The 23,126-nt window shown below is 35.9% G+C and overlaps 1 protein-coding gene and 1 long non-coding RNA gene across 23 annotated transcripts; both read right to left on the reverse strand.

Moving 5' to 3' along the window:
• Positions 1–3,872: 3,872 nt before the first annotated feature.
• Positions 3,873–13,699, reverse strand: LOC127723370 (uncharacterized). 21 transcript variants are annotated; one of them, XR_007992033.1, is made up of 11 exons: positions 12,761–13,699; positions 11,878–12,582; positions 11,523–11,700; positions 10,639–10,814; positions 10,288–10,463; positions 9,974–10,112; positions 8,876–9,089; positions 7,640–7,993; positions 7,149–7,287; positions 6,089–6,265; positions 5,558–5,736 (listed from the first exon to the last, which is right to left on the reverse strand). It is a non-coding gene; the product is annotated as an uncharacterized LOC127723370 (long non-coding RNA). The 21 variants fall into 21 exon arrangements; XR_007992042.1 differs by lacking the exons at positions 5,558–5,736; positions 6,089–6,265 and adding an exon at positions 3,873–4,204 and having other exon boundaries at positions 6,860–7,287; positions 13,118–13,699; XR_007992039.1 differs by lacking the exons at positions 5,558–5,736; positions 6,089–6,265 and adding an exon at positions 3,873–4,204 and having other exon boundaries at positions 6,860–7,287; positions 11,878–12,443; positions 12,979–13,699.
• Positions 13,700–13,894: 195 nt separating this feature from the next.
• On the reverse strand, positions 13,895–22,703 carry LOC127723371 (hepatic lectin-like). 2 transcript variants are annotated; one of them, XM_052229948.1, is made up of 5 exons: positions 22,622–22,703; positions 17,730–17,836; positions 16,121–16,211; positions 15,220–15,430; positions 13,895–13,992 (listed from the first exon to the last, which is right to left on the reverse strand). In XM_052229948.1, exons 1-5 carry the CDS (start codon positions 22,659–22,661, stop codon positions 13,968–13,970), a joined length of 474 nt encoding a protein of 157 aa, XP_052085908.1. In that variant the 5' UTR covers positions 22,662–22,703; the 3' UTR covers positions 13,895–13,967. The 2 variants fall into 2 exon arrangements, with proteins under 2 accessions (XP_052085908.1, XP_052085907.1); XM_052229947.1 differs by lacking the exon at positions 22,622–22,703 and adding an exon at positions 18,545–18,621.
• Between the last annotated feature and the right edge of the window lie 423 nt (positions 22,704–23,126).

Below are 23,126 nucleotides of genomic sequence, written 5' to 3' on the forward strand. Positions count from 1 at the left end.
TTCAGAATGGTGATATAGTTGTCGTTCATGTTCCAGTATTTGAAGGATCTACCCATGATCATCCCTCTTTATCAATGGCCGTTTGTGTTGTTCCATTCCCTGAAAAATGCTGTTCGGAGATTGGCGAGCGTTTCCTATGGATTTTGGCTCTTTCTGATGGGTCGTTCAAGTTCGTCGCAAAAATGTTCCATTGGCGATAATCTGGAGACATTGCTGGCCACAGCAACACACGAATGCTGAAAAACGTGGTCAAAACGATGCCTTCGGAGAAACGGGAGAACGAGTGGAGCCAAATTTCGTTCCTATACCTTTTTGCATTTAGGTTACCTTCAATAATTGTCAGATCGGTGCGTTCCTGGTAGGTTATTCCGTCCCATACAATAATTCCGCCACCCTCAAACAGATCCGTTTCCTGTACGCACGCATCAGAAAATCATGCATTGCACCTCCGGTAGACACTGGCTTTGCCGTCGCTAAATGTCAAGTTGAATTTCTATTCATCGGTAAAAAGGACTTGTCTCCATGTTAGCCTATTCCATCGAATCCGTACCCGAGTCCATTCAAGTCGTGACATCCTGTGACGTTGCGTAAGGATAGGTCCCTTCAACGGACGATGAGCTCTTAGGCAAACTTGATGCAGTCGGTTACAAACTGTGTTGGAATAAAGCCTGTTTTGGTTTCTTCCATGAGTTTGTCGTGCTGTTTGTGACAAGTTTACAAATCGATTCCGGAGATGAATAATGCGGATGTGACTGATTTGCCGTAACTTCGTTTCACGTTGCCTGCAACCTCGGGGACGATTATTTGTCGTGCCAGTATCTCTAAGACGAGTCTTAAGCCTTTCAATATTCATTCTAGAGACATTGGGATGATTTGCAACCTGTATTAGAGTCATTTTTGCTGCCAAAAACACAATAGCTCGTTCTCTCTCATTATGACGTAGACGTGGCATTGACTTACGTGTAACTTTTTCAATTTTTTAATGCGACCTTTTGTTAACAATAGTGCTCGACACATTTAATGACCAAAAGGACAACTCAATTCCATCTTGATACAAGTAAATGTTTGAAAAAATGCTTATTTGTTTAAAATCAGAAAATGACGTAACGTCGTCTTCGAATTTTTAACAAATTAGTAAATGATAGATAAATCATTCAGGTCACTGGTTTTAATCTTGAAAATATTATAAATTAATATATGTAAATTCTTTTAATTAAAAACCAGGGTAACGTTTCTATTTTTGCCTAGTAAACATTTATTTATATCAGACAATGCACGCACGTGGACGATGGTACTTATACCGTCTTTAAGAATGTGGCGCTTGGATTGTCAATGATAAAGTTAACTGGTCTGTATGTAGTTTTACTATCATATCTTTTTAACAACTCAGTACTCTTTGTTGATTTTGTTTTATTCTGGTACAAAACCTCTGATATAAATAGACTTTTGAAAATAATACAAAGTAGACTGTCTATTAAGTCTGTAATAGAATATAGATTTTTAGGTTGTATACCAGCTGGCCTTCGCACTAAAGTTCCTTCATCTTCATCGTTTTCTTTTTCGAAATACCCTTGAAAAAAATTCAGCCAGTGTTCAGCCTTCTTTTTATCAGTACTTATATAACACATTTTACAATCTCTTTCATCATATAATTCGGATGGGGGAATTTGGATTTTCATTTCGACTTCATATGACAAGAAATTCTTCTTTGCTGACTCTGATATGTCTTTTTCACGATTTTCACGTTCTTGTCTGACATTTGAGTTGGCTTTGTTCCTCACTAAATTTTGGTTCCTTTCGACATAATTAAATATAGCACCTCTTGAAGCTTTGCGCAAACTATGCGCCTGTGTGCACTCTACAAGACCTTTATAGTCTTACCCCGCGACATCCCTCATTATTTTTTCCAGAGGCTATGGAATAGGCAAATTCCAGTTGTTTATTCCCAATTTTTTTTTGAAATTCCGAGCCCTAGTTTCAGTTTTTGGACAAAGCGCAACTCGAAACCTTGCGCAAACCATGCTCCTGTTTCTCCTCTACAACACCTATATAGCTATACCCCGTGAAACTCCACATTATTTTTGTCTCTAGAAGCCATTGAATAGGTGTAATACCACCAATTAATGCATGGTACGTCACATCCGGTTGCATACGAAAATAGGTCGAAAAAATATTCCCTGGAATTTGACAGTTGTAGGTAATTAATTCATCATTTTATTGCAAAGCATCAGTTTTTTTTATTTTGGGTTTCTGTAGAATATTTTGGAAACTTGAGGTTGCATGGTTACTAAAGCTTGTACACAGGTTATATAAGGGGGGAAATTTGATTGGTTAACTGACAGTAATGGTTATTTTCTTATATGCAATGAAATTTTATGTGAATTTTTTTCTATAGTACTGGACAGGATAAAACTTTACTCATGCCAAGTATTTTTTTAATTTGAAACAAAGATAAATTCTGCACAATTTTTTGAAAAGTGCAAATTTTAAAAAGACTAATAGGGGAAAATCAATGGTGGTATTATACCTAATATGGGGTGCTGTATATGCACCTTTGACCTTGTGAGTACTCTCATGTGTTAAAATTTCTTGCTATTCAAGTGAAATATTACAAATAATGAAATATTCTGAGTGGATTGAGTCTCCAAAACATATTTTATGAGAACATTTTCTTGAAATTGAACTCTACCATGAATATTAGTTAACAGAACAAGCCATACTTCACGGTGTTTTGGGGAGCTTTTTCTCCTTTTTTTCTTATATTCTGCTATATTAGAAAGTTTTCTCTCAGAAATATTTTAATAAATAAATAATTATAAGTAAATGTGATTATTTTTTAAAGCAGTACCAACAAATTATTCACTAATAGAGAAGCTTTTTATGTCCCTCTCTGGAACGCAGCGTAAATTTAAGTTTTACGTAAGGACTTATTAAAACCTCCAGTAAACTTTTATATGGATTGTTCATTCTGCTTGAATACTTCAATTACTCAATGTAATTTATTATAACATTTCTATCATAAATGAGTGAAAGTTACTTCATTATTTTTAATTATTGGCCTGAAAAGTTGAAATTTTGAGGAAATGACATGTATAAATGTACCAAAAGAGACCTTATCAAAAAGACAAAGGATCCATTAGTGGTATTTATCATCCTAAAGTCATCTTTTGTATCAAATTCAACTGTTTGTAGACAGATGAGATAAATATTTAATCATTATTGGTCCACACTATATTCTATCATGATGCGGCTTGGTTTGGATTTTTCGAAGACATTTTGCACGAATCGCTGAAGATGTCGTCGTACATTATACTAGATTTTTCTCAAACTATTGAAATGATTATGACAAAACATGACAGGAATGCTTGAAAAAAACAGTATTACAAAGGAAAAAATCCCTTTCAGTTTATTGAATAAAAATGTCTTCTTCAGGTGTAATACCACCAAATCATGGCACGTCACATCCGGTTGCATACAAAAATAGGTCGAAAAAAATATTCCCTTGAATTTGACAGTTGTAGGTAATTAATCCATCATTTTATTGCAGTAAAATATTTCTGGGTCATAAACATATACATGTATCTTGGGTATTTCAAAGAATCATTATTGTTTTATTTGGGGTTTCTATAGAATATTTTGGAAACTTGAGGTTGCATGGTTACTAAAGCTTGTACAAAGGTTAAATAAGGGGCAAATTTGATTGGTTAACTGAAAGTGATAGTTATTTTCTTATATGCAATGAAATGTTATGCTAAACAAAGATAAATTCTCCACATTTTTTTGAAAACTGCAAATTTAAAAAAAAAAAAAAAAAGAAAATCAATGGAGGTATTACACCAATAGGCCAACCGCCTCTGTTTTTTCCTTTTTTTTTTAAATTTTGAGCCCTAGTTTCAGATTTTTTAACATAGCGCCATTCGATACCTTGCGCAAAAGATGCGCATGTTTCTTCTCTACAAGACCTATATAGTCCTATCCCGTGACACCCCTCATTATTTTTCTCTAGAACCCATAGAATAGGCCAACCCCCTTGTTTTTAACAATTTTTTTTCAAATTTTGAGCTCTAGTTTCAGATTTTTGAACATAGCGCCCTTCAATACCTTGCGCAATAGATGCGCCTGTTTCTCCTCTACAAGACCTATATAGTCATACCCCGTGACACCCCTCATTATTTTTCTCTAGAAGCCATGGAATAGGCCATTCCTCCTGTTTTTAATAAAAAAATTTTCAAATTTTGAGCTCTAGTTCCAGATTTTTGAACATAGCGCCCTTCGATACCTTGCGCAAAAGATGTGCCTGTTTCTCTTCTACAAGACCTATATAGTCATATCCCGTGACACCCCTGATTATCTGTCTCTAGAAGCTATGGTATAGGCCATTTCCCCTGTTTTTAACAATTTTTTTTCAAACTTTGAGCTCTAGTTTCAGATTTTTGAACATAGCGCCCTTCGATACCTTGCGCAAACGATGCGCCTGTTTCTCCTCTACAAGACCTATATAGTCATATCCCGTGACACCCCTCATTATTTTTCTCTAGAAACCATGGAATAGGCCAACCCCCTGTTTTGAACATTTTTTTTTCAAATTTTGAGCTCTAGTTTCAGATTTTTGAACATAGCGCCCTTCGATACCTTGCGCAAAAGATGCACCTGTTTCTCTTCTACAAGACCTATATAGACATACCCCGTGACACCCCTCATTATTTTTCTCTAGAAACCAAGGAATAGGCCAACCCCCCTGTTTTTAACAATTTTTTTCAAATTTTGAGCTCTAGTTTCAGATTTTTTAACATAGCGCCCTTCGATACCTTGCGCAAAAGATGCGCCTGTTTCTCTTCTACAAGACGTATATAGTCATACCCCGTGACACCCCTCATTATTTTTCCCTAGAAGCCATTGAATAGGCCAACCCCCTGTTTTTAACAATTTTTTTTTCAAATTTTGAGCTCTAGTTTCAGATTTTTGAACATAGCGCGCTTCGATACCTTGCGCAAAAGATGCGCCTGTTTCTCCTCTACAAGACCTATATAGTCATACCCCGTGACATCCCTCCTTATTTTTCTCTAGAAGCCATGCAATAGGCCAACTCCCTGTTTTTCATATTTTTTTTTTCAAATTTTGAGCTCTAGTTTCGGATTTTAGAACATAGCGCGCTTCGATACCTTGCGCAAAAGATGCGCCTGTTTCTCCTCTACAAGACCTATATAGTCATATCCCGTGACACCCCTCATCATTATTTTTCTTTAGAAACCATGGAATAGGCCATTCCCCCTGTTTTTAACAATTTTTTTTTCAAATTTTGAGCTCTAGCTTCAGATTTTTGAACATAGCGCCCTTCGATACCTTGCGCAAGAGATGCGCCTTTTTCTCCTCTACAAGACCTATATAGTCATAACCCGTGACATCCCTCCTTATTTTTCTCTAGAAGCCATGCAATAGGCCAACCCCCTGTTTTTTTAATTATTTTTTTTAAATTTTGAGCTCTAGTTTCAGATTTTTGAACATACCGCCCTTCGATACCTTGCGCAAAAGATGCGCCTGTTTCTTCTCTACAAGGCCTATATAGTCAAACCCCGTGACACCCCCTCATTATTTTTCTCTAGAAGCCATGGAATAGGCCAACCCCCCTGTTTTTAACATTTTTTTTTCAAATTTTGAGCTCTAGTTACAGATTTTTGAACATAGCGCCAATCGATACCTTGCGCAAAAGATGCGCCTGTTTCTCTTCTACAAGACCTATATAGACATACCCCGTGACACCCCTCATTATTTTTCTCTAGAAACCAAGGAATAGGCCAACCCCCCTGTTTTTAACAATTTTTTTCAAATTTTGAGCTCTAGTTTCAGATTTTTTAACATAGCGCTCTTCAAAACCTTGCGCAAGAGATGCGCCTGTTTCTTTTCTACAAGACCTATATTGTCATACCCCGTGACACCCCTCATTATTTTTCTCTAGAAGCCATGGAATAGGCCAACCCCCTGTTTTTAACAAATTTTTTTCACATTTTGAGCTCTAGTTTCAGATTTTTGAACATAGCGCCCTTCGATACCTTGCGCAAAAGATGCGCCTGTTTCTCCTCTACAAGACCTTTATAGTCATACCCCGTGACACCCCTCATTATTTTTCTGTGGAAGCCATGGAATAGGCCAACCCCCTGTTTTTAACAATTTATTTTTCAAATTTTGAGCTCTAGTTTCAGATTTTTGAACATAGCGCCAATCGATACCTTGCGCAAAAGATGCGCCTGTTTCTCCTCTACAAGACCTATATAGTCATACCCCGTGACACCCCTCATTTTTTTTCTGTGGAAGCCATGAAATAGGCCAACCCCCCTGTTTTTAACATTTTTTTTTCAAATTTTGAGCTCTAGTTTCAGATTTTTGAACATAGCGCCAATCGATACCTTGCGCAAAAGATGCGCCTGTTTCTCCTCTACAAGACCTATATAGTCATATCCCGTGACACCCCTCATTATTTTTCTTTAGAAACCATGGAATAGGCCATTCCCCCTGTTTTTAACCATTTTTTTTCAAATTTTGAGCTCTAGTTTCAGATTTTTGAACATAGCGCCCTTCGATTCCTTGCGCAAGAGATGCGCCTTTTTCTTCTCTACAAGACCTATATAGACATACCCCGTGACACCCCTCATTATTTTTCTCTAGAAACCAAGGAATAGGCCAACCCCCCTGTTTTTAACAATTTTTTTCAAATTTTGAGCTCTAGTTTCAGATTTTTTAACATAGCGCTCTTCAAAACCTTGCGCAAGAGATGCGCCTGTTTCTCTTCTACAAGACCTATATTGTCATACCCCGTGACACCCCTCATTATTTTTCTCTAGAAGCCATGGAATACGCCAACCCCCTGTTTTTAACAAATTTTTTTCAAATTTTGAGCTCTAGTTTCAGATTTTTGAACATAGCGCCGTTCGATACCTTGCGCAAAAGATGCGCCTGTTTCTCCTCTACAAGACCTTTATAGTCATACCCCGTGACACCCCTCATTATTTTTCTGTGGAAGCCATGGAATAGGCCAACCCCCTGTTTTTAACAATTTATTTTTCAAATTTTGAGCTCTAGTTTCAGATTTTTGAACATAGCGCCCTTCGATACCTTGCGCAAAATATGCGCCTGTTTCTCCTCTACAAGACCTTTATAGTCATACCCCGTGACACCCGTCATTATTTTTCTGTGGAAGCCATGGAATAGGCCAACCCCCTGTTTTTAACAATTTATTTTTCAAATTTTGAGCTCTAGTTTCAGATTTTTGAACATAGCGCCCTTCGATACCTTGCGCAAGAGATGCGCCTGTTTCTCCTCTACAAGGCCTATATAGTCAAACCCCGTGACACCCTTCATTATTTTTCTCTAGAAGCCATGGAATAGGCCAACCCCCCTGTTTTTAACATTTTTTTTCAAATTTTGAGCTTTAGTTTCAGATTTTTGAACATAGCGCCAATCGATACCTTGCGCAAAAGATGCGCCTGTTTCTCTTCTACAAGACCTATATAGACATACCCCGTGACACCCCTAATTATTTTTCTCTAGAAACCAAGGAATAGGCCAACCCCCCTATTTGTAACAATTTTTTTCAAATTTTGAGCTCTAGTTTCAGATTTTTTAACATAGCGCCCTTCGATACCTTGCGCAAAAGATGCGCCTGTTTCTCTTCTACAAGACCTATATAGTCATACCCCGTGACACCCTTCATTATTTTTCCCTAGAAGCCATTGAATAGGCCAACCCCCTGTTTTTAACAATTTTTTTTTCAAATTTTGAGCTCTAGTTTCAGATTTTTGAACATAGCGCGCTTCGATACCTTGCGCAAAAGATGCTCCTGTTTCTCCTCTACAAGACCTATATAGTCATACCCCGTGACACCCCTCATTATTTTTCTTTAGAAACCATGGAATAGGCCATTCCCCCTGTTTTTAACAATTTTTTTTCAAATTTTGAGCTCTAGTTTCAGATTTTTGAACATAGCGCCCTTCGATACCTTGCACAAGAGATGTGCCTTTTTCTCCTCTACAAGACCTATATAGTCATAACCCGTGACATCCCTCCTTATTTTTCTCTAGAAGCCATGCAATAGGCCAACCCCCTGTTTTTTTAATTATTTTTTTTTAATTTTGAGCTCTAGTTTCAGATTTTTGAACGTACCGCCCTTCGATGCCTTGCGCAAAAGATGCGCCTTTTTCTCCTCTACAAGGTCTATATAGTCAAACCCCGTTACACTCCTCATTATTTTTCTCTAGAAGCCATGGAATAGGCCAACCCCCCTGTTTTTAACATTTTTTTTTTCAAATTTTGAGCTCTAGTTTCAGATTTTTGAACATAGCTCCAATCGATACCTTGCGCAAAAGATGCGCCTGTTTCTCTTCTACAAGACCTATATAGACATACCCCGTGACACCCCTCATTATTTTTCTCTAGAAACCAAGGAATAGGCCAACCCCCCTGTTTTTAACAATTTTTTCAAATTTTGAGCTTTAGTTTCAGATTTTTTAACATAGCGCCCTTCAAAACCTTGCGCAAGAGATGCGCCTGTTTCTCTTCTACAAGACCTATATTGTCATACCCCGTGACACCCCTCATTATTTTTCTCTAGAAGCCATGGCATAGGCCAACCCCCTGTTTTTAACAAATTTTTTTCAAATTTTGAGCTCTAGTTTCAGATTTTTGAACATAGCGCCCTTCGATACCTTGCGCAAAAGATGCGCCTGTTTCTCCTCTACAAGACCTTTATAGTCATATCCCGTGACACCCCTCATTATTTTTCTGTGGAAGCCATGGAATAGGCCAACCCCTGTTTTTAACAATTTATTTTTCAAATTTTGAGCTCTAGTTTCAGATTTTTGAACATAGCGCCCTTCGATACCTTGCGCAAGAGATGCGCCTGTTTCTCCTCTACAAGGCCTATATAGTCAAACCCCGTGAAACCCCTCATTATTTTTCTCTAGAAGCCATGGAATAGGCCAACCCCCCTGTTTTTAACATTTTTTTTCAAATTTTGAGCTCTAGTTTCAGATTTTTGAACATAGCGCCAATCGATACCTTGCGCAAAAGATGCGCCTGTTTCTCTTCTACAAGACCTATATAGACATACCCCGTGACACCCCTCATTATTTTTCTGTAGAAGCCATGGAATAGGCCAATCCCCCTGTTTTTAACATTTTTTTTCAAATTTTGAGCTCTAGTTTCAGATTTTTGAACATAGCGCCCTTCGATACCTTGCGCAAAAGATGCGCCTGTTTCTCTTCTACAAGACCTATATAGTCATACCCCGTGACACCCTTCATTATTTTTCCCTAGAAGCCATTGAATAGGCCAACCCCCTGTTTTTAACAAATTTTTTTTCAAATTTTGAGCTCTAGTTTTAGATTTTTGAACATAGCGCCCTTCAATACCTTGCGCAAAAGATGCGCCTGTTTCTCCTCTACAAGACGTATATAGTCAAACCCCGTGACACCCCTCATTATTTTTCCCTAGAAGCCATTGAATAGGCGTACCCCCTGTTTTTTCAATTTTTTTTTTTAAATTTTGAGCTCTAGTTTCAGATTTTTGAACATAGCGCCCTTCGATACCTTGCGCAAAAGATGCGCCTGTTTCTCCTCTACAAGACTTATATAGTCATACCCTGTGACACCCCTCATTATTTTTCTCTAGAAGCCATGGAATAGGCCATTTCCCCTTTTTTTAACAATTTTTTTTCAAATTTTGAGCTCTAGTTTCAGATTTTTGAACATAGCGCCCTTCGATACCTTGAGCAAAAGATGCGCCTGTTTCTCCTCTACAAGACCTATATAGTCATACCCCGTGACACCCCTCATTATTTTTCTCTAGAAACCATGGAATAGGCCAACCCCCGTGTTTTTAACAATTTTTTTTCAAATTTTGAGCTCTAGTTTCATATTTTTGAACATAGCGCCGTTCGATACCTCGCACAAGAGATGCGCCTGTTTCTCTTCTACAAGACCTATATAGTCATACTCCGTGACACCCCTCATTATTTTTCTCTAGAAGCCATGGAATAGGCCAACCCCCCCTGTTTTTAACACTTTTTTTCAAATTTTGAGCTCTAGTTTCAGATTTTTGAACATAGCGCCCTTCGATACCTTGCGCAAGAGATACGCCTGTTTCTCCTCTACAAGACCTATATAGGCATACCCCGTGACACCCCTAATTTTTTTTCTCTAGAAGCCATGGAATAGGCTAACCCCCTGTTTGTAACAATTTTTTTCAAATTTTGAGCTCTAGTTTCAGATTTTTGAACATAGCACCCTTCGATACCTTGCGCAAAAGATGCGCCTGTTTCTCTTCTACAAGACCTATATAGTCATACCCCGTGACACCCCTCATTATTTTTCTGTGGAAGCCATGGAATATGCGAACCCCCCTGTTTTTAACACTTTTTTTCAAATTTTGAGCTCTAGTTTCAGATTTTTGAACATAGCGCCCTTCGATACCTTGCGCAAGAGATACGCCTGTTTCTCCTCTACAAGACCTATATAGGCATACCCCGTGACACCCCTAATTTTTTTTCTCTAGAAGCCATGGAATAGGCTAACCCCCTGTTTGTAACAATTTTTATCAAATTTTGAGCTCTAGTTTCAGATTTTTGAACATAGCACCCTTCGATACCTTGCGCAAAAGATGCGCCTGTTTCTCCTCCACAAGACCTATATAGTCATACCCCGTGACACTCCTCATTATTTTTCTCTAGAAACCATGGAATAGGCCAACCCCCCTGTTTTTAACACTTTTTTTCAAATTTTGAGCTCTAGTTTCAGATTTTTGAACATAGCGCCCTTCGATACCTTGCGCAAGAGATGCGCCTGTTTCTCTTCTACAAGACCTATATTGTCATACCCCGTGACACCCCTCATTATTTTTCTGTAGAAGCCATGGAATAGGCCAACCCCCCTGTTTTTAACATTTTTTTTTCAAATTTGAGCTCTAGTTTCAGATTTTTTAACATAGCGCCTTTCGAAACCTTGCGCAAGAGATGCGCCTGTTTCTCTTCTACAAGACCTATATAGTCATATCCCGTGACACCCCTCATTATTTTTCCCTAGAAGCATTGAATAGGCCAACACCCTGTTTTTAACAATTTTTTTTTTTCAAATTTGGAGCTCTAGTTTCAGATTTTTGAACATAGCACCCTTCAATACCTTGCGCAAGAGATGCGCCTGTTTCTCCTCTACAAGACCTATATAGTCATACCCCGTGACATCCTTCATTATTTTTCTCTAGAAGCCATGGAATAGGCTAACCCCCTGTTTTTAATATTTTTTTTTTCAAATTTTGAGCTTTAGTTTCAGATTTTTGAAGATAGTGCCCTTCGTTACCTTGCGCAAAAGATGCGCTTGTTTCTCTTCTACAAGACCTATATAGTCATACCCCGTGACACCCCTCATTATTTTTCTCTAGAAGCCATGGAATAGGCCATTCCCCCTGTTTTTAACAATTTTTTTTCAAATTTTGAGCTCTAGTTTCAGATTTTTTAACATAGCACCCTTCGATACCTTGCGCAAAAGATGCGCCTGTTTCTCCTCTACAAGACCTATATAGTCATACCCCGTGACACCCTTCATTATTTTTCTGTGGAAGCCATGGAATATGCCAACCCCCCTGTTTTTAACAATTTTTTTTTCAAATTTTGAGCTCTAGTTTCAGATTTTTGAACATAGCGCCCTTCAATACCTTGCGCAAAAGATGCGCCTGTTTCTCCTCTACAAGGCCTATATAGTAATACCCCGTGACACCCCTCATTATTTTTCTCTAGAAGCCATGGAATAGGCCATTCCCCCTGTTTTTAACATTTTTTTTTCAAATTTTGAGCTCTAGTTTCAGATTTTTGAACATAGCGCGCTTCGATACCTTGCGCAAAAAATGCGCCTGTTTCTCTTCTACAAGACCTATATAGTCATACCCCGTGACACTCCTCATCATTTTTCTCTAGAAGCCATGGAATAGGCCAACCCCCTTGTTTTTAACACTTTTTTTTCAAATTTTGAGCTCTAGTTTCAGATTTTTGAACATAGCGCCCTTCGATACCTTGCGCAAAAGATGCGCCTGTTTCTCCTCTACAAGACCTATATAGACATACCCCGTGACATCCCTCATTATTTTTCTCTAAAAACCATGGAATAGGCCAACCCCCCTGTTTTAACAATTTTTTTCAAATTTTGAGCTCTAATTTCAGATTTTTGAACATAGCGCCCTTCGATACCTTGCGCACGAGATGCGCCTGTTTCTCCTCTACAAGACCTTTATAGTCATACCCCGTGACACCCCTCATTATTTTTCTCTAGAAGCCATGGACTAGGCCAACCCCCCTGTATTTAACAATTTTTTTCAAATTTTGAGCTCTAGTTTCAGATTTTTGAACATAGCGCCCTTCGAAACCTTGCGCAAGAGATGCGCCTGTTTCTCTTCTACAAGACCTATATTGTCATACCCCGTGACACCCCTCATTTTTTTTCTGTAGAAGCCATTGAATAGGCCAACCCCCCTGTTTTTAACATTTTTTTTTCAAATTTTGAGCTCTAGTTTCAGATTTTTGAACATAGCGCCCTTCGATACCTTGAGCAAAAGATGCGCCTGTTTCTCTTCTATAAGACCTATATAGTCATACCCCGTGACACCCCTCATTATTTTTCCCTAGAAGCCATTGAATAGGCCAACCCCCTGTTTTTAACAATTTTTTTTTTCAAATTTTGAGCTTTAGTTTCAGATTTTCGAACATAGCGCCCTTCAATACCTTGCGCAAAAGATGCGCCTGTTTCTCCTCTACAAGACCTATATAGTCATACCCCGTGACATCCCTCATTATTTTTTCTCTAGAAACCATGGAATAGGCCAACCCCCCTGTTTTTAACAATTTTTTTTTTCAAATTTTGAGCTCTAGTTTCAGATTTTTTAACATAGCGCCCTTCGATACCTTGCGCAAAAGATGCGCCTGTTTCTCCTCTACAAGACCTATATAGTCATACCCCGTGACACTCCTCATTATTTTTCTCTAGAAGCCATGGAATAGGCCATTTCCCCTTTTTTTAACAAAAAAATTTCAAATTTTGAGCTCTAGTTTCAGATTTTTGAACATAGCGCCCTTCAATACCTTGCGCAAAAGATGCGCCTGTTTCTCCTCTACAAGACCTATATAGTCATACCCCGTAACACCCCTCATTATTTTTTCTCTAGAAACCATGGAATAGGCCAACCTCCCTGTTTTTAACAATTTTTTTTTTCAAATTTTGAGCTCTAGTTTCAGATTTTTGAACATAGCGCCCTTCGATACCTTGCGCAAAAGATGCGCCTGTTTCTCCTCTACAAGACCTATATAGTCATACCCCGTGACACCCCTCATTATTTTTCTCAAGAAGCCATGGAATAGGCCAACCCCCATTTCTGCAAATGTGTATCTTAGTTCAATTAAACAATGACATCAAAGGTGCTGTATTTTACAGGGAAGGACTACTTTTACATACGTACTAAATGGAAGTGGGTGCATTGGTGGTTTTACACCTACAAATAATCCGTTGACAGATGCAGATTTACTGTGGTACTGAATATTAGACTAAAAAGAGATGCGACTTGTTTTATCAATGGATGGGATAAATACCATTTCATGATAGAGTTGAAATTGCAATATTTGGACGGAATTTCTGCCTGTTTAAATATTTTTCATTTAACGGCCGTTGCTGTCTAATTCATTTTTTCGGTTTTTAGATATATCGCATTATTGTTCGCTGGCTTATTGTTCGCTAGTTATTGTTCGCTAGCTTCAGCCTGGTTACTCCTGACTTGGTACAGGACATTTTAAGAAAAAATTTATAAAACATAAGTCGAAGAAAAACAGACGACAGTCCACAAACTATTCACATAAAACTAGAGATTTAGCAACACATGTGTAAGTTTTATTCAACAAAAAATAATCTGTTTACTAGTTGTGAAGTAGGCAGAAACTGTTATCCAACTGGAGGATCATTTGAACTGAAACAGAAAAACGCAAAGAAAATTACAATGAATATTTCAATGTTTAAGTGAAAATAACACTTTATGAATTGTGTACGTCCGAAGCGCTTTTTTACTTCCACCAGGAATGCACTCGAATAGCAAGTACTTTGGTCACATGCGCGTATTCTGATTTACCTTCATCCTCTGCACTTAAGGATGTTCGCTCCTCTTGTTTTTGAATTTTTGCCAGATATTCGGAATCCTCTGGTTTTATCCATGTAGTGCCATTAAAAAATTTGCCCGCTAACCCCTACTTTTCTTTTCATAATTTTATAACATATAGTTTAAAAAGCCATATTTGAAAATCTTATAAAATCCTTGTTATTTTTTCATTGTTTTTGAAAGAAAAAAGGTGACAATATTAAATGTATGAAAAATCTAGAGAGAATCATTTCCCGCCAAATTTTCAATGGCTTATAACTCGAAAACAAGCACACGGACCCTTAATTTTTTTCTGCTTTTTTAGTTCCTTTATTTACAAACTTTCAATTTAAAACAGTCTTTTAAAAAGCTTGTTATTTTGAAACAGAGTAGCAAACATCCTTAAGATTAAATTTCCTGCTTTACTGCATTTATCATTATATTTTGCCCTTCTTCGAAACTTAAGCTAGGGGAATACGTCGAAGAAAAAATCAAATCATGAATGAGTTTCACAACAAAAAGCCACTCGAGATGATTTATTATTATTTCTCTATCTATGATCAAAGGGGGTAAATGAAAATGCAGACGACAACGTGAAAATAATAATCAAATGCACATTTGCCAAAGACAAAAAAGAAAAAGAAATACAAGTTTGTATGAAAAGAGGACATCTATTATGGACACCAAAAATAACTTCATCGCGTTTTCTCAAATTGTGAATTGTCTAAGCTATCGTTAAAGACAGTATTGACCTCTAGATTACTCTTATGTTTCGTAACTGTCTCATTGACGTCTTGTGAATTCAATTTTTTTCGTGGATACCAATTTTCGTGGATTGAGGAAACATTGTATTATCGTAAATATTTGATTTCGTGGTTTTGTAAAAGTAGGTTTACATGCCCCCAAAAAATTTATACTACGTTGACCATTCAAATTCGTGGTTTTCTAATACCAACGAAATCAACGATAATTGGTACTCCACGAATGATAATGAATCCAGAGTTTACATCAAATCTCCTTTTCTTCGTATAAAAAAAAAAAGATTTTCTTAATTTTACTTACGCATGCTCACAGATGAATTGAATAACATGTAAACAACCATAATCATTCCATTGTCCGCTATAGCCTTTCTGTGTCATTAGACAGTTTTCGCTGTTCTGGTAATTTGACGGTTCATGTGGCAGCCAGGCCGTAAAATCAAAAAGCTCTTTACTTGACGCCCATATCCATCTTCCCTCTTTATTATGATCTGTACCATCTAACCAGAATGAACCTTTGTCAACAAAAATGAACTATGGGTTAATTTTTTGATACAGTTCTTAACTCCACAGTTACTGTTTGCAAAAAGTTGAAAAAATGAATTATTCGAAGATTTTACAACCATCGGGTCGATGCTATTGTTGGGCGTTTCACCAAAGAGAGTTTCACCACCTTTGTAGTCAGCATTCTTCGTTGTTGGCTAGAAATATCATTGATACTGTAATTTTTCTGTAAATTAACTGTAAATCGAAGAGGTACGGATATGGATTATAAAATAAGTATGTAATCCTTGTTCCCTTACTGTATTTTATTCTATATAAATATAAAAAGACAAAGAGTAAAAAATATAATATGTTAATTTACTCAAGACCAAAACACAAATACATAAAATTGTGATTTGCATCTTTAGATACATCATATTCTTAACAAAAGTAAGACACAAAAATCTCACACATTTATGACAGTTGTCATAACGTTTCAATCACTAGTAAAAAGGAAAGTAAAAAAGTTTCGTACGTATAATTCGATTGATTTTTTTTTCATTATTTTTTACTCGAGCGTAACGGATGAGTCTTTTAAAGACGAAATGTGCGTCTGGCGTACACAATTTTAATCCTGGTATCTATGATGAGCTTATTTTCGTAAATTGATATAACATTTATTTCTTAAAAATTATCAAATCTTTAGTACTTATAATACTTGCCACCAACGCTAGCTATCTCATCAGCAATAAAATCATTCTCTTGGGATGTATCTATGCTGACTAATTTTGCAGAGCGTCCCTTACAATCGGTCTAAGGAATATAAAAAAATATATCAAACTAAACGTAAATGCTAAGAGAATCAATCAAACATGGGTGCAACCAGATGAATATTGAAATAAGAAATTGTCAGATTTTTGTTCAACAATTTTGAAATAAGATATAATGTACAAAAGTTGTGTCCACGTATATGTAAATAATTAGCATAACACAAACCTTTATTTTTCTGTGTTGACATAAATTAAGTACGTACGTAAAGTAAAAGTATAACTAACATATTGAAAAACTCAAAATTATTAGAAAACATGAGGTAGGTGTCTGAGAGGTCCGAATGTTCGAACACGTTACAACTCGTCACTGTAAAGCTGCTAACCAAATATGAAGTCATGTATAATAGTACCAGAGGATAGTTTGAAGGAAATATCTGTTGGACGAACACACAAAACAAATTATGTTTAGTTGATATACTTATTACTACACAATAAATGATGACTTTTGCGGATAAAACCGTGTATCTTCTTAAATAAATAGTGTGTACTGTTTTATTATATGAAACAAAGTTCAAGGTAAATCGAAAAAAAGCCCATAAAACCTTTTAAAGTAAAATCAAACTTTAGACTAAATCAACCAACGGAAGAATAAAAAAACAACTGTTGTGTTCCTGACTAAGTACAGGTGTTTACAGAAGAAAATAGTGGGTTAAAACAGGTTTTATAGCTAGATAAACCTCACACTTGTATGACAGTTAAGTGTCAATAATTCCGTTATATTGACAAAATTGGTTGAGCAACCTAAGCTGTGTAAACATGAAACTATTTTCGAAAATTAGTTTGATACAATTTTACACTTTAAGGTTACAAAACATTTCTTCTTCATTGTCTTTTTTCAAGTATCTATCAGTGGAGTCTTAAGCTTGTATCGTGTAATTGGACCAAATTTCAATTCATTCAAATCAGGAGAAAATCGCTCATTTCGAGAATTGTTCATAAGTCTTCTGTTCTACACAATAACAAGGCAGATGCTGTGTAACAGGTTTGATTTTTAAAAAACAATTAACCTTAAAACCTTTAAATAGTATTCTTTGTTTTGTCTGTAAAACAATAAAACCACTGTGTAGAAAGTTTATATAAGGAATGACTGTAATATTTTTTCTGTCTATGAAGAAATGACGGTTATTTAGAATAGATAGAAAAAATATTACAGTCATTCCTTATAATTTAATTCTAAATTCCATTTTTAAGGAGTAAATCATGAAAAAAATACGTTGATGATGTCACGGTCACATGACAAAATTATGTCTATGAGCTGATAGACAAAAAACTTTCAGCCAATCAGGAGACGTGTTACAGCCAAAATTAAATAGATATGGTACAATGCCATGAACTGAAAACTTTTGGAAAACACAATTCTAACGCATTCAATCATATAACCCGTACTAAGTTTTCCTTTTATACCGGTTATTCGAAATAATGACATCCGTGTTTTTCTTAAGAAAAAGAAAAAAACAACATTATTTTTAGATAAGGAAAAAAAAAGTAGAGTTTGCCTTACCGAAGCTTGCTGCCAATTAAGAGAGTTTGTGCTAAAGTAGTAACACGAAGTTTTAAAGTGTATCCACCCAGGTTGGCATGCTCCTTCTACATAGGCTGTTAGAATAACTAAAAAAAGAAACATTGTTATAAAAAAAAATATTTTGTTATCATTATCCGAGTTTTTAAAAGAAAGTTTGACTATATTGTAGTTTGTTCACCCAATCGAAGGGTGATAAAGTTATAATTGTCTGGACTTCTACCGCTAAGAAGTAAGACCCATGCAAAAAGGGCGTCCGTTTGGCCGTTTATGGTGTAAATACGACATGACACAGATTGGAATTTGAAAGTTGAATCAGATGCCCTATGTGAGAAAAGTGTTATACTCTCTACACGTACAAAAACAATTCATCGGTCGTTTTCTTCATTTGCCTTATATATATTATGATATCATGTTTCTTCAATTTTACAATAAACGAGTAAAATCATTGTAGACCGAATGCGTTTGCTGGTACGCAATTAGATTATGGCAAGTGTCTCAAATGACCTAACCATTGAATTTATCATCCCAAGCACTACATAATCGTTACTTTATTTTAATATAGTGGTAAAATGTACGTACATATTAGATCTGACCAAAAACATACTTGCTTTGAATATTAATTAAAGTATTTGTCATAGTTTGTTCTACACACTCGTCAATGGCGCTCGTATCAAATTAAAAGAGTCGGAAGAAGAGCATTGAAAACAAAAACAAACAAAAACTTGTAGTGAACAGTCCTAGATAAATAGTTTGTAGCAAATTTTTATGAAAATATCAACAAAATATTTACCTACCTGCTATTGGTAAAAATTTAGTGAAGCCAAGGAACAACATGGCACTGTGTATTTGATAATCAATACACCTTATCTCTGAAGGTGTATTGATAATCAATACACCTTCAGAGATAAGAAGATTACAATATACATTATTGTCCCTCAATTCTGTATTCTTAAATTTTTTAAGCCATTTTTCCCTATTTTTTGTAAATTTTGCCCATTAATCTCTCTTCTTTATATTTTAACACCGAATAATTATTCCCTGTTCTTTATGTGTTTTCCTATTTTTCTCTATTCTTTCATTTTTTGTTTACCCATTATCTCTAATCTGTAAAACTCCATCCAGACCCTCTCATATAACAATAGGATGTGGTATAATCGACAATTGTACAACTATTCAAAAATACCAACTGACGTAGATGTAAGCAACTTTAGGTCACCGTAGGGCATTCAACAATGAGTAAAAACCATACCGTATTGTAAGATAGTAAAGGCACTGACATGACAAAATGAAAAAAAAAATGCAAACAAAAAACAAAAGGCCAGATTTATGTACAAAAGAATGAACGCAAAAAATATGATGGACAAAGTCCACCGACAACCACTAAATTACAGGCTCATGGCTTGGAACAGGCACATGCAGCACGTTTGCAAGCGTTCAACACTTCCCCTTACATTGGATAGTGATGTTTAAATGTATTTTCTAGTTACTGAAACAGATGATCAGCTTGACCTTCAAGGACAATTACATACGTTATAGTTTTAGAATCGTAGACTGTTTTGCAATAGAATTGTTACCTATTCACTGTGTCTAAACTACCCCGGCAAAAAATGTTTGGACTCGATAGTATCTAATGTCCGGTACGGTGACGGACAATCAACAGACAGAGAAAAGGTAGAATTTGTGTTTATTAATTTGTTTTTTTAATGACATTTAAGAATAAACATACACATATAACTATTTTCGATTGTGTGATGTTATATTTTCTACAACCGTTCTAGATTAATGGAGAAATAAGTAAAAAGGCACGTGAAAATGGTGAATTGAGTGAACCTTGCTACGAATTTGTTTAATTTCTTTTAAATTGTGCACATTGTACGGAAAGAAAAGTACTGAAAGAAAGATATTAACACAAATATTGCATGGCTAGTCACTACGAGCTCCTCAATATTTGCATTTCTGTGCATGGAACGAAAGAAATGGGTCATGTCAAAATGGAAGGACCCTGTTTCGTCAATGTTGTTTATTACATAAGGACCCGGTTTTGCCTCAGTATAGGACCCAGTTTTGTTTTGTTTTGAAACCACATATTTATGAAAAGCTACGTTAACACGGATCTGAACATTGCCCATCGGAAGAAATTAAATATGTGAGTCAAAAAGATGTTATAAAGATGTTATTGCAATACAAACATGTCGTGTTAAAATATATTCCAAACGGGAACTTTTCGAAATAGGGAGTAGACATTTTTGAATGCTATACGTATACCTTATTGAACTTATCTTTGAACTAAGTTTAAATGAAAATAAATACTTTATAGCATGTACTTACATTAATTCCTTATGATATAAAAAAGAAGATGTGGTGTGATTGCCAATGAGACAACTCTTCACAAGAGACCAAATAACACAGAAATTAACAACTATAGGTCACCGTAAGGCCTTCAACAATGAGCAAAGCCCATACCGCATAAGTCAGCTATAAAAGGCCCCGAAATGACAAATGTAAAACAATTCAAATGAGGAAACTAACGGCCTAATTTATGTAGAAAAAAATGAACGAAAAACAAATATGTAACACAGCAACAAACGACAACCACTGAATTACAGGCTCCTGACTTGGGACAGGTACATATATACGGAATGTGGCGGGGTTAAACATGTTAGCGGGATCCCAACCCTCCCCCTACCCTGGGAAATTGGTTTAACAGTACAGTATAAGAACGAACTATAAAAATCAGTTGAAAAAGGCTTAACTCATTAGATGGATACATTAATTCTAACGCTTGGTTTAAAAATTTTAACAAATATAATGCCTACCTATGTTTAAATGAGCGTTGAGCATGGCATGAAAGAATTATTTCTTTTTATAAATAAAATTTGGTTTGCAACATTATAACGTCCAATATCTTCGTCTTCGTCTTCGTAGAACAACCTAAGTGGCAGTTTAGACCGTGAAAATGACAATGTGACAGCTTTCCATCAAAGACCAAATGACGTAAAAGTTAACAAATATAGAACACCGTAGGGCATCCAACAATGAGAAACGCCCATACGGCATAGCAAGCTAAAAAAAAGGCCCCGAAATGAAAACTGTAAATAAAACTAATGTTAAAACTAACAACCTGATTTATGTACAAAATAAAAAACGAAAAACAAATACATGTATAATATACAGCAACAAAAGACAACCACCGTTTTACAGGCTCCTGGATTCGGTACTGGCACATACAGAATGGCGGGGTTGAACGTGTAAGCGCTCACTCTCAATCCCCCCCCCCCCCCAAAAAAAACAAACTGGGATAACAGCACAACATATGAACAAACTATAAAATTCAGTGAGTTGAAAAAGGCTTAACTCATATGATTACAGAGCCCCTATAGTAAATATGCGATTGGCGGCTGTCTCTGTTTTTTCGTCTTTTATTAAATTTTATGATGGTATACGATATAGTTACATTATATCAGTGGCGGATCCAGGGGGTAGAGGGAGTACGCCGACCCCCTCCCCCCTTTTTGGTGGCTGGGAATAATTATTTTATTATGTTTTTTTACGATTTATATATGATTTTTTATTTAACATAAAATCGTAAAAAATAAGTTCCTATTGCTACGCTTGGCGGTATAAAATCCGTTTATGAATACGCCCCTTTCAAAAATCATGGCCTCGGTCCGCCCTTACATATTGACAATTTTAAACTTGACCAACGTGCTTAAATTGTAGAACATTTGTCAATGTACGATAATCAATATACAATGAAGAGATAAACCTATATATAATAGTTGTACTTGTTAACAATTAACTTGATACTAGTGCATTAATGAATTTGTTAATGTTAAAAAAGAGAAGAAATAAATAAGAGATAAAACATCGTTTATTTATAAAATTACTAATCAAATAATCATCATTGCAATTTCCGGATGGCCTAAGACTATTATACTTATTTATACTTAGTATTATTTTAACAAGGAGCGGTAAACAGATTTTTAACGCACTATTATTGTGATCGTTTGCGCCGCATGGAAATTCCCTTTCTTGGGCGATTCTGCATGCATATACATTTGTCTTATTCTCTTGCTATATAATGAACGTTTAGTTTTAAAATATTCATTTTCAAACGATCATACTGTCTCCCCCTTTAAGTAGAGCGGAACTTTAAGATAATCACATATTAAATGTGCGTCCTTAAACTTTCAAGGCCGTACACTATTTAAGTTTGAACACTTAAATTTACATAGTCGATATTAAAAAATCCAATTGCGTTACAAAACCTTCGTTTCTTTTTAATTTTTCCTTTTTTTTTATACAAAACATTATTGAAATTTGCTTTCTTCTAAAATAGCAGGAATTCAAGTCTTTACGGATTCAAAAAGGTTATAAGTTATCCTCTGAAAGAAAATGTTTTTCAACGATCACTCAAACTGCTGTTGAACGCCATATTTTAATTTTCGTCATGCGATTATGCATTATTTTCTATGACAAAACCGGGTCTGCTTTGTTAAATTTAAGGACAAAACCGGGTCGTACACATTGACAAAACCGGGTGCCTCAATTTTGACATGACCCACTTCTTTCATTCCATGCACAGACATGCAAATATTGAGGTGATCATAGTGACAAGTCTTGAAATCTCCGTGTTAATATCTTTCTTTCCGTACCTTTCTTTCCGTACAGTGTGCACAATTTAAAGAGAAATTAAACAAATTCGAGGCAGGGTTCACTCAACTCACCATTTTGATGTGCCTTTTTACTTATTTCTCCATTAATCTAGAACGGTGGTAGAAAATATTACATTACACTATCGAAAATAGTTATATGTGTATGTATATTCTTCAATATAATTAAAACATCATATAAATAAACAGAATTTCTACCTTTCTCTGTCTGTTGATTGTCCGTCACCGTACCGGACATTAGATACTATTGAGTCCAAACATTTTTCGCCGGGGTAGTTTAGACACAGTGCTATTGTCATAAACTAAAGTCAAAACAAAAGATAAAAATATAAGGTCATCAAAGGTCATCAAATATACTGAGGACTACATTGTACATTGCAGATTACAATCTAGGTATAATGGAAACCTTAACAAATGTATACTTTGTAATCATTGGAATAATGCTGAGTTGTAAGTTTAAAACTTATTCATGCCATTACTTCATACGCCTTTAAATACATACAGACAAGATAATAATCTCTCACCTTAAATACATACAGACAAGATAATAATCTCTCGTGTAATAGCATATCCTTGAGATTGACATTTTGACATGAAGGATCACGAGACAAACGATACAATGAAATTTCACGAAATAGAATTTAAAATAATAAAAGAATGGCGGAGTTGTGTTGTTGTTCTTCATCTTGAAGATTGCTGGACA

Source organism: Mytilus californianus, unplaced genomic scaffold, assembly GCF_021869535.1.
Source record: "Mytilus californianus isolate M0D057914Y unplaced genomic scaffold, xbMytCali1.0.p SCAF_13, whole genome shotgun sequence".
In the NCBI taxonomy this organism is placed as follows: domain Eukaryota; kingdom Metazoa; phylum Mollusca; class Bivalvia; order Mytilida; family Mytilidae; genus Mytilus; species Mytilus californianus.

Bases quoted from the DNA above. Each gene is read 5' to 3' on its own strand.
- LOC127723371 (XM_052229948.1), bottom strand. From the start codon at position 22,661: ATGTCCGGTACGGTGACGGACAATCAACAGACAGAGAAAG. The intron at 17,837-22,621 runs GTAGAAATTCTG...TTCTTTTTTTAG, and splicing joins CAATCAACAGACAGAGAAAG to TTATTCTAACAGCCTATGTA. The intron at 13,993-15,219 runs GTAAGTAAAATT...TTTCTGTTTCAG, and splicing joins CAATTCATCTGTGAGCATGC to TTCAAATGATCCTCCAGTTG.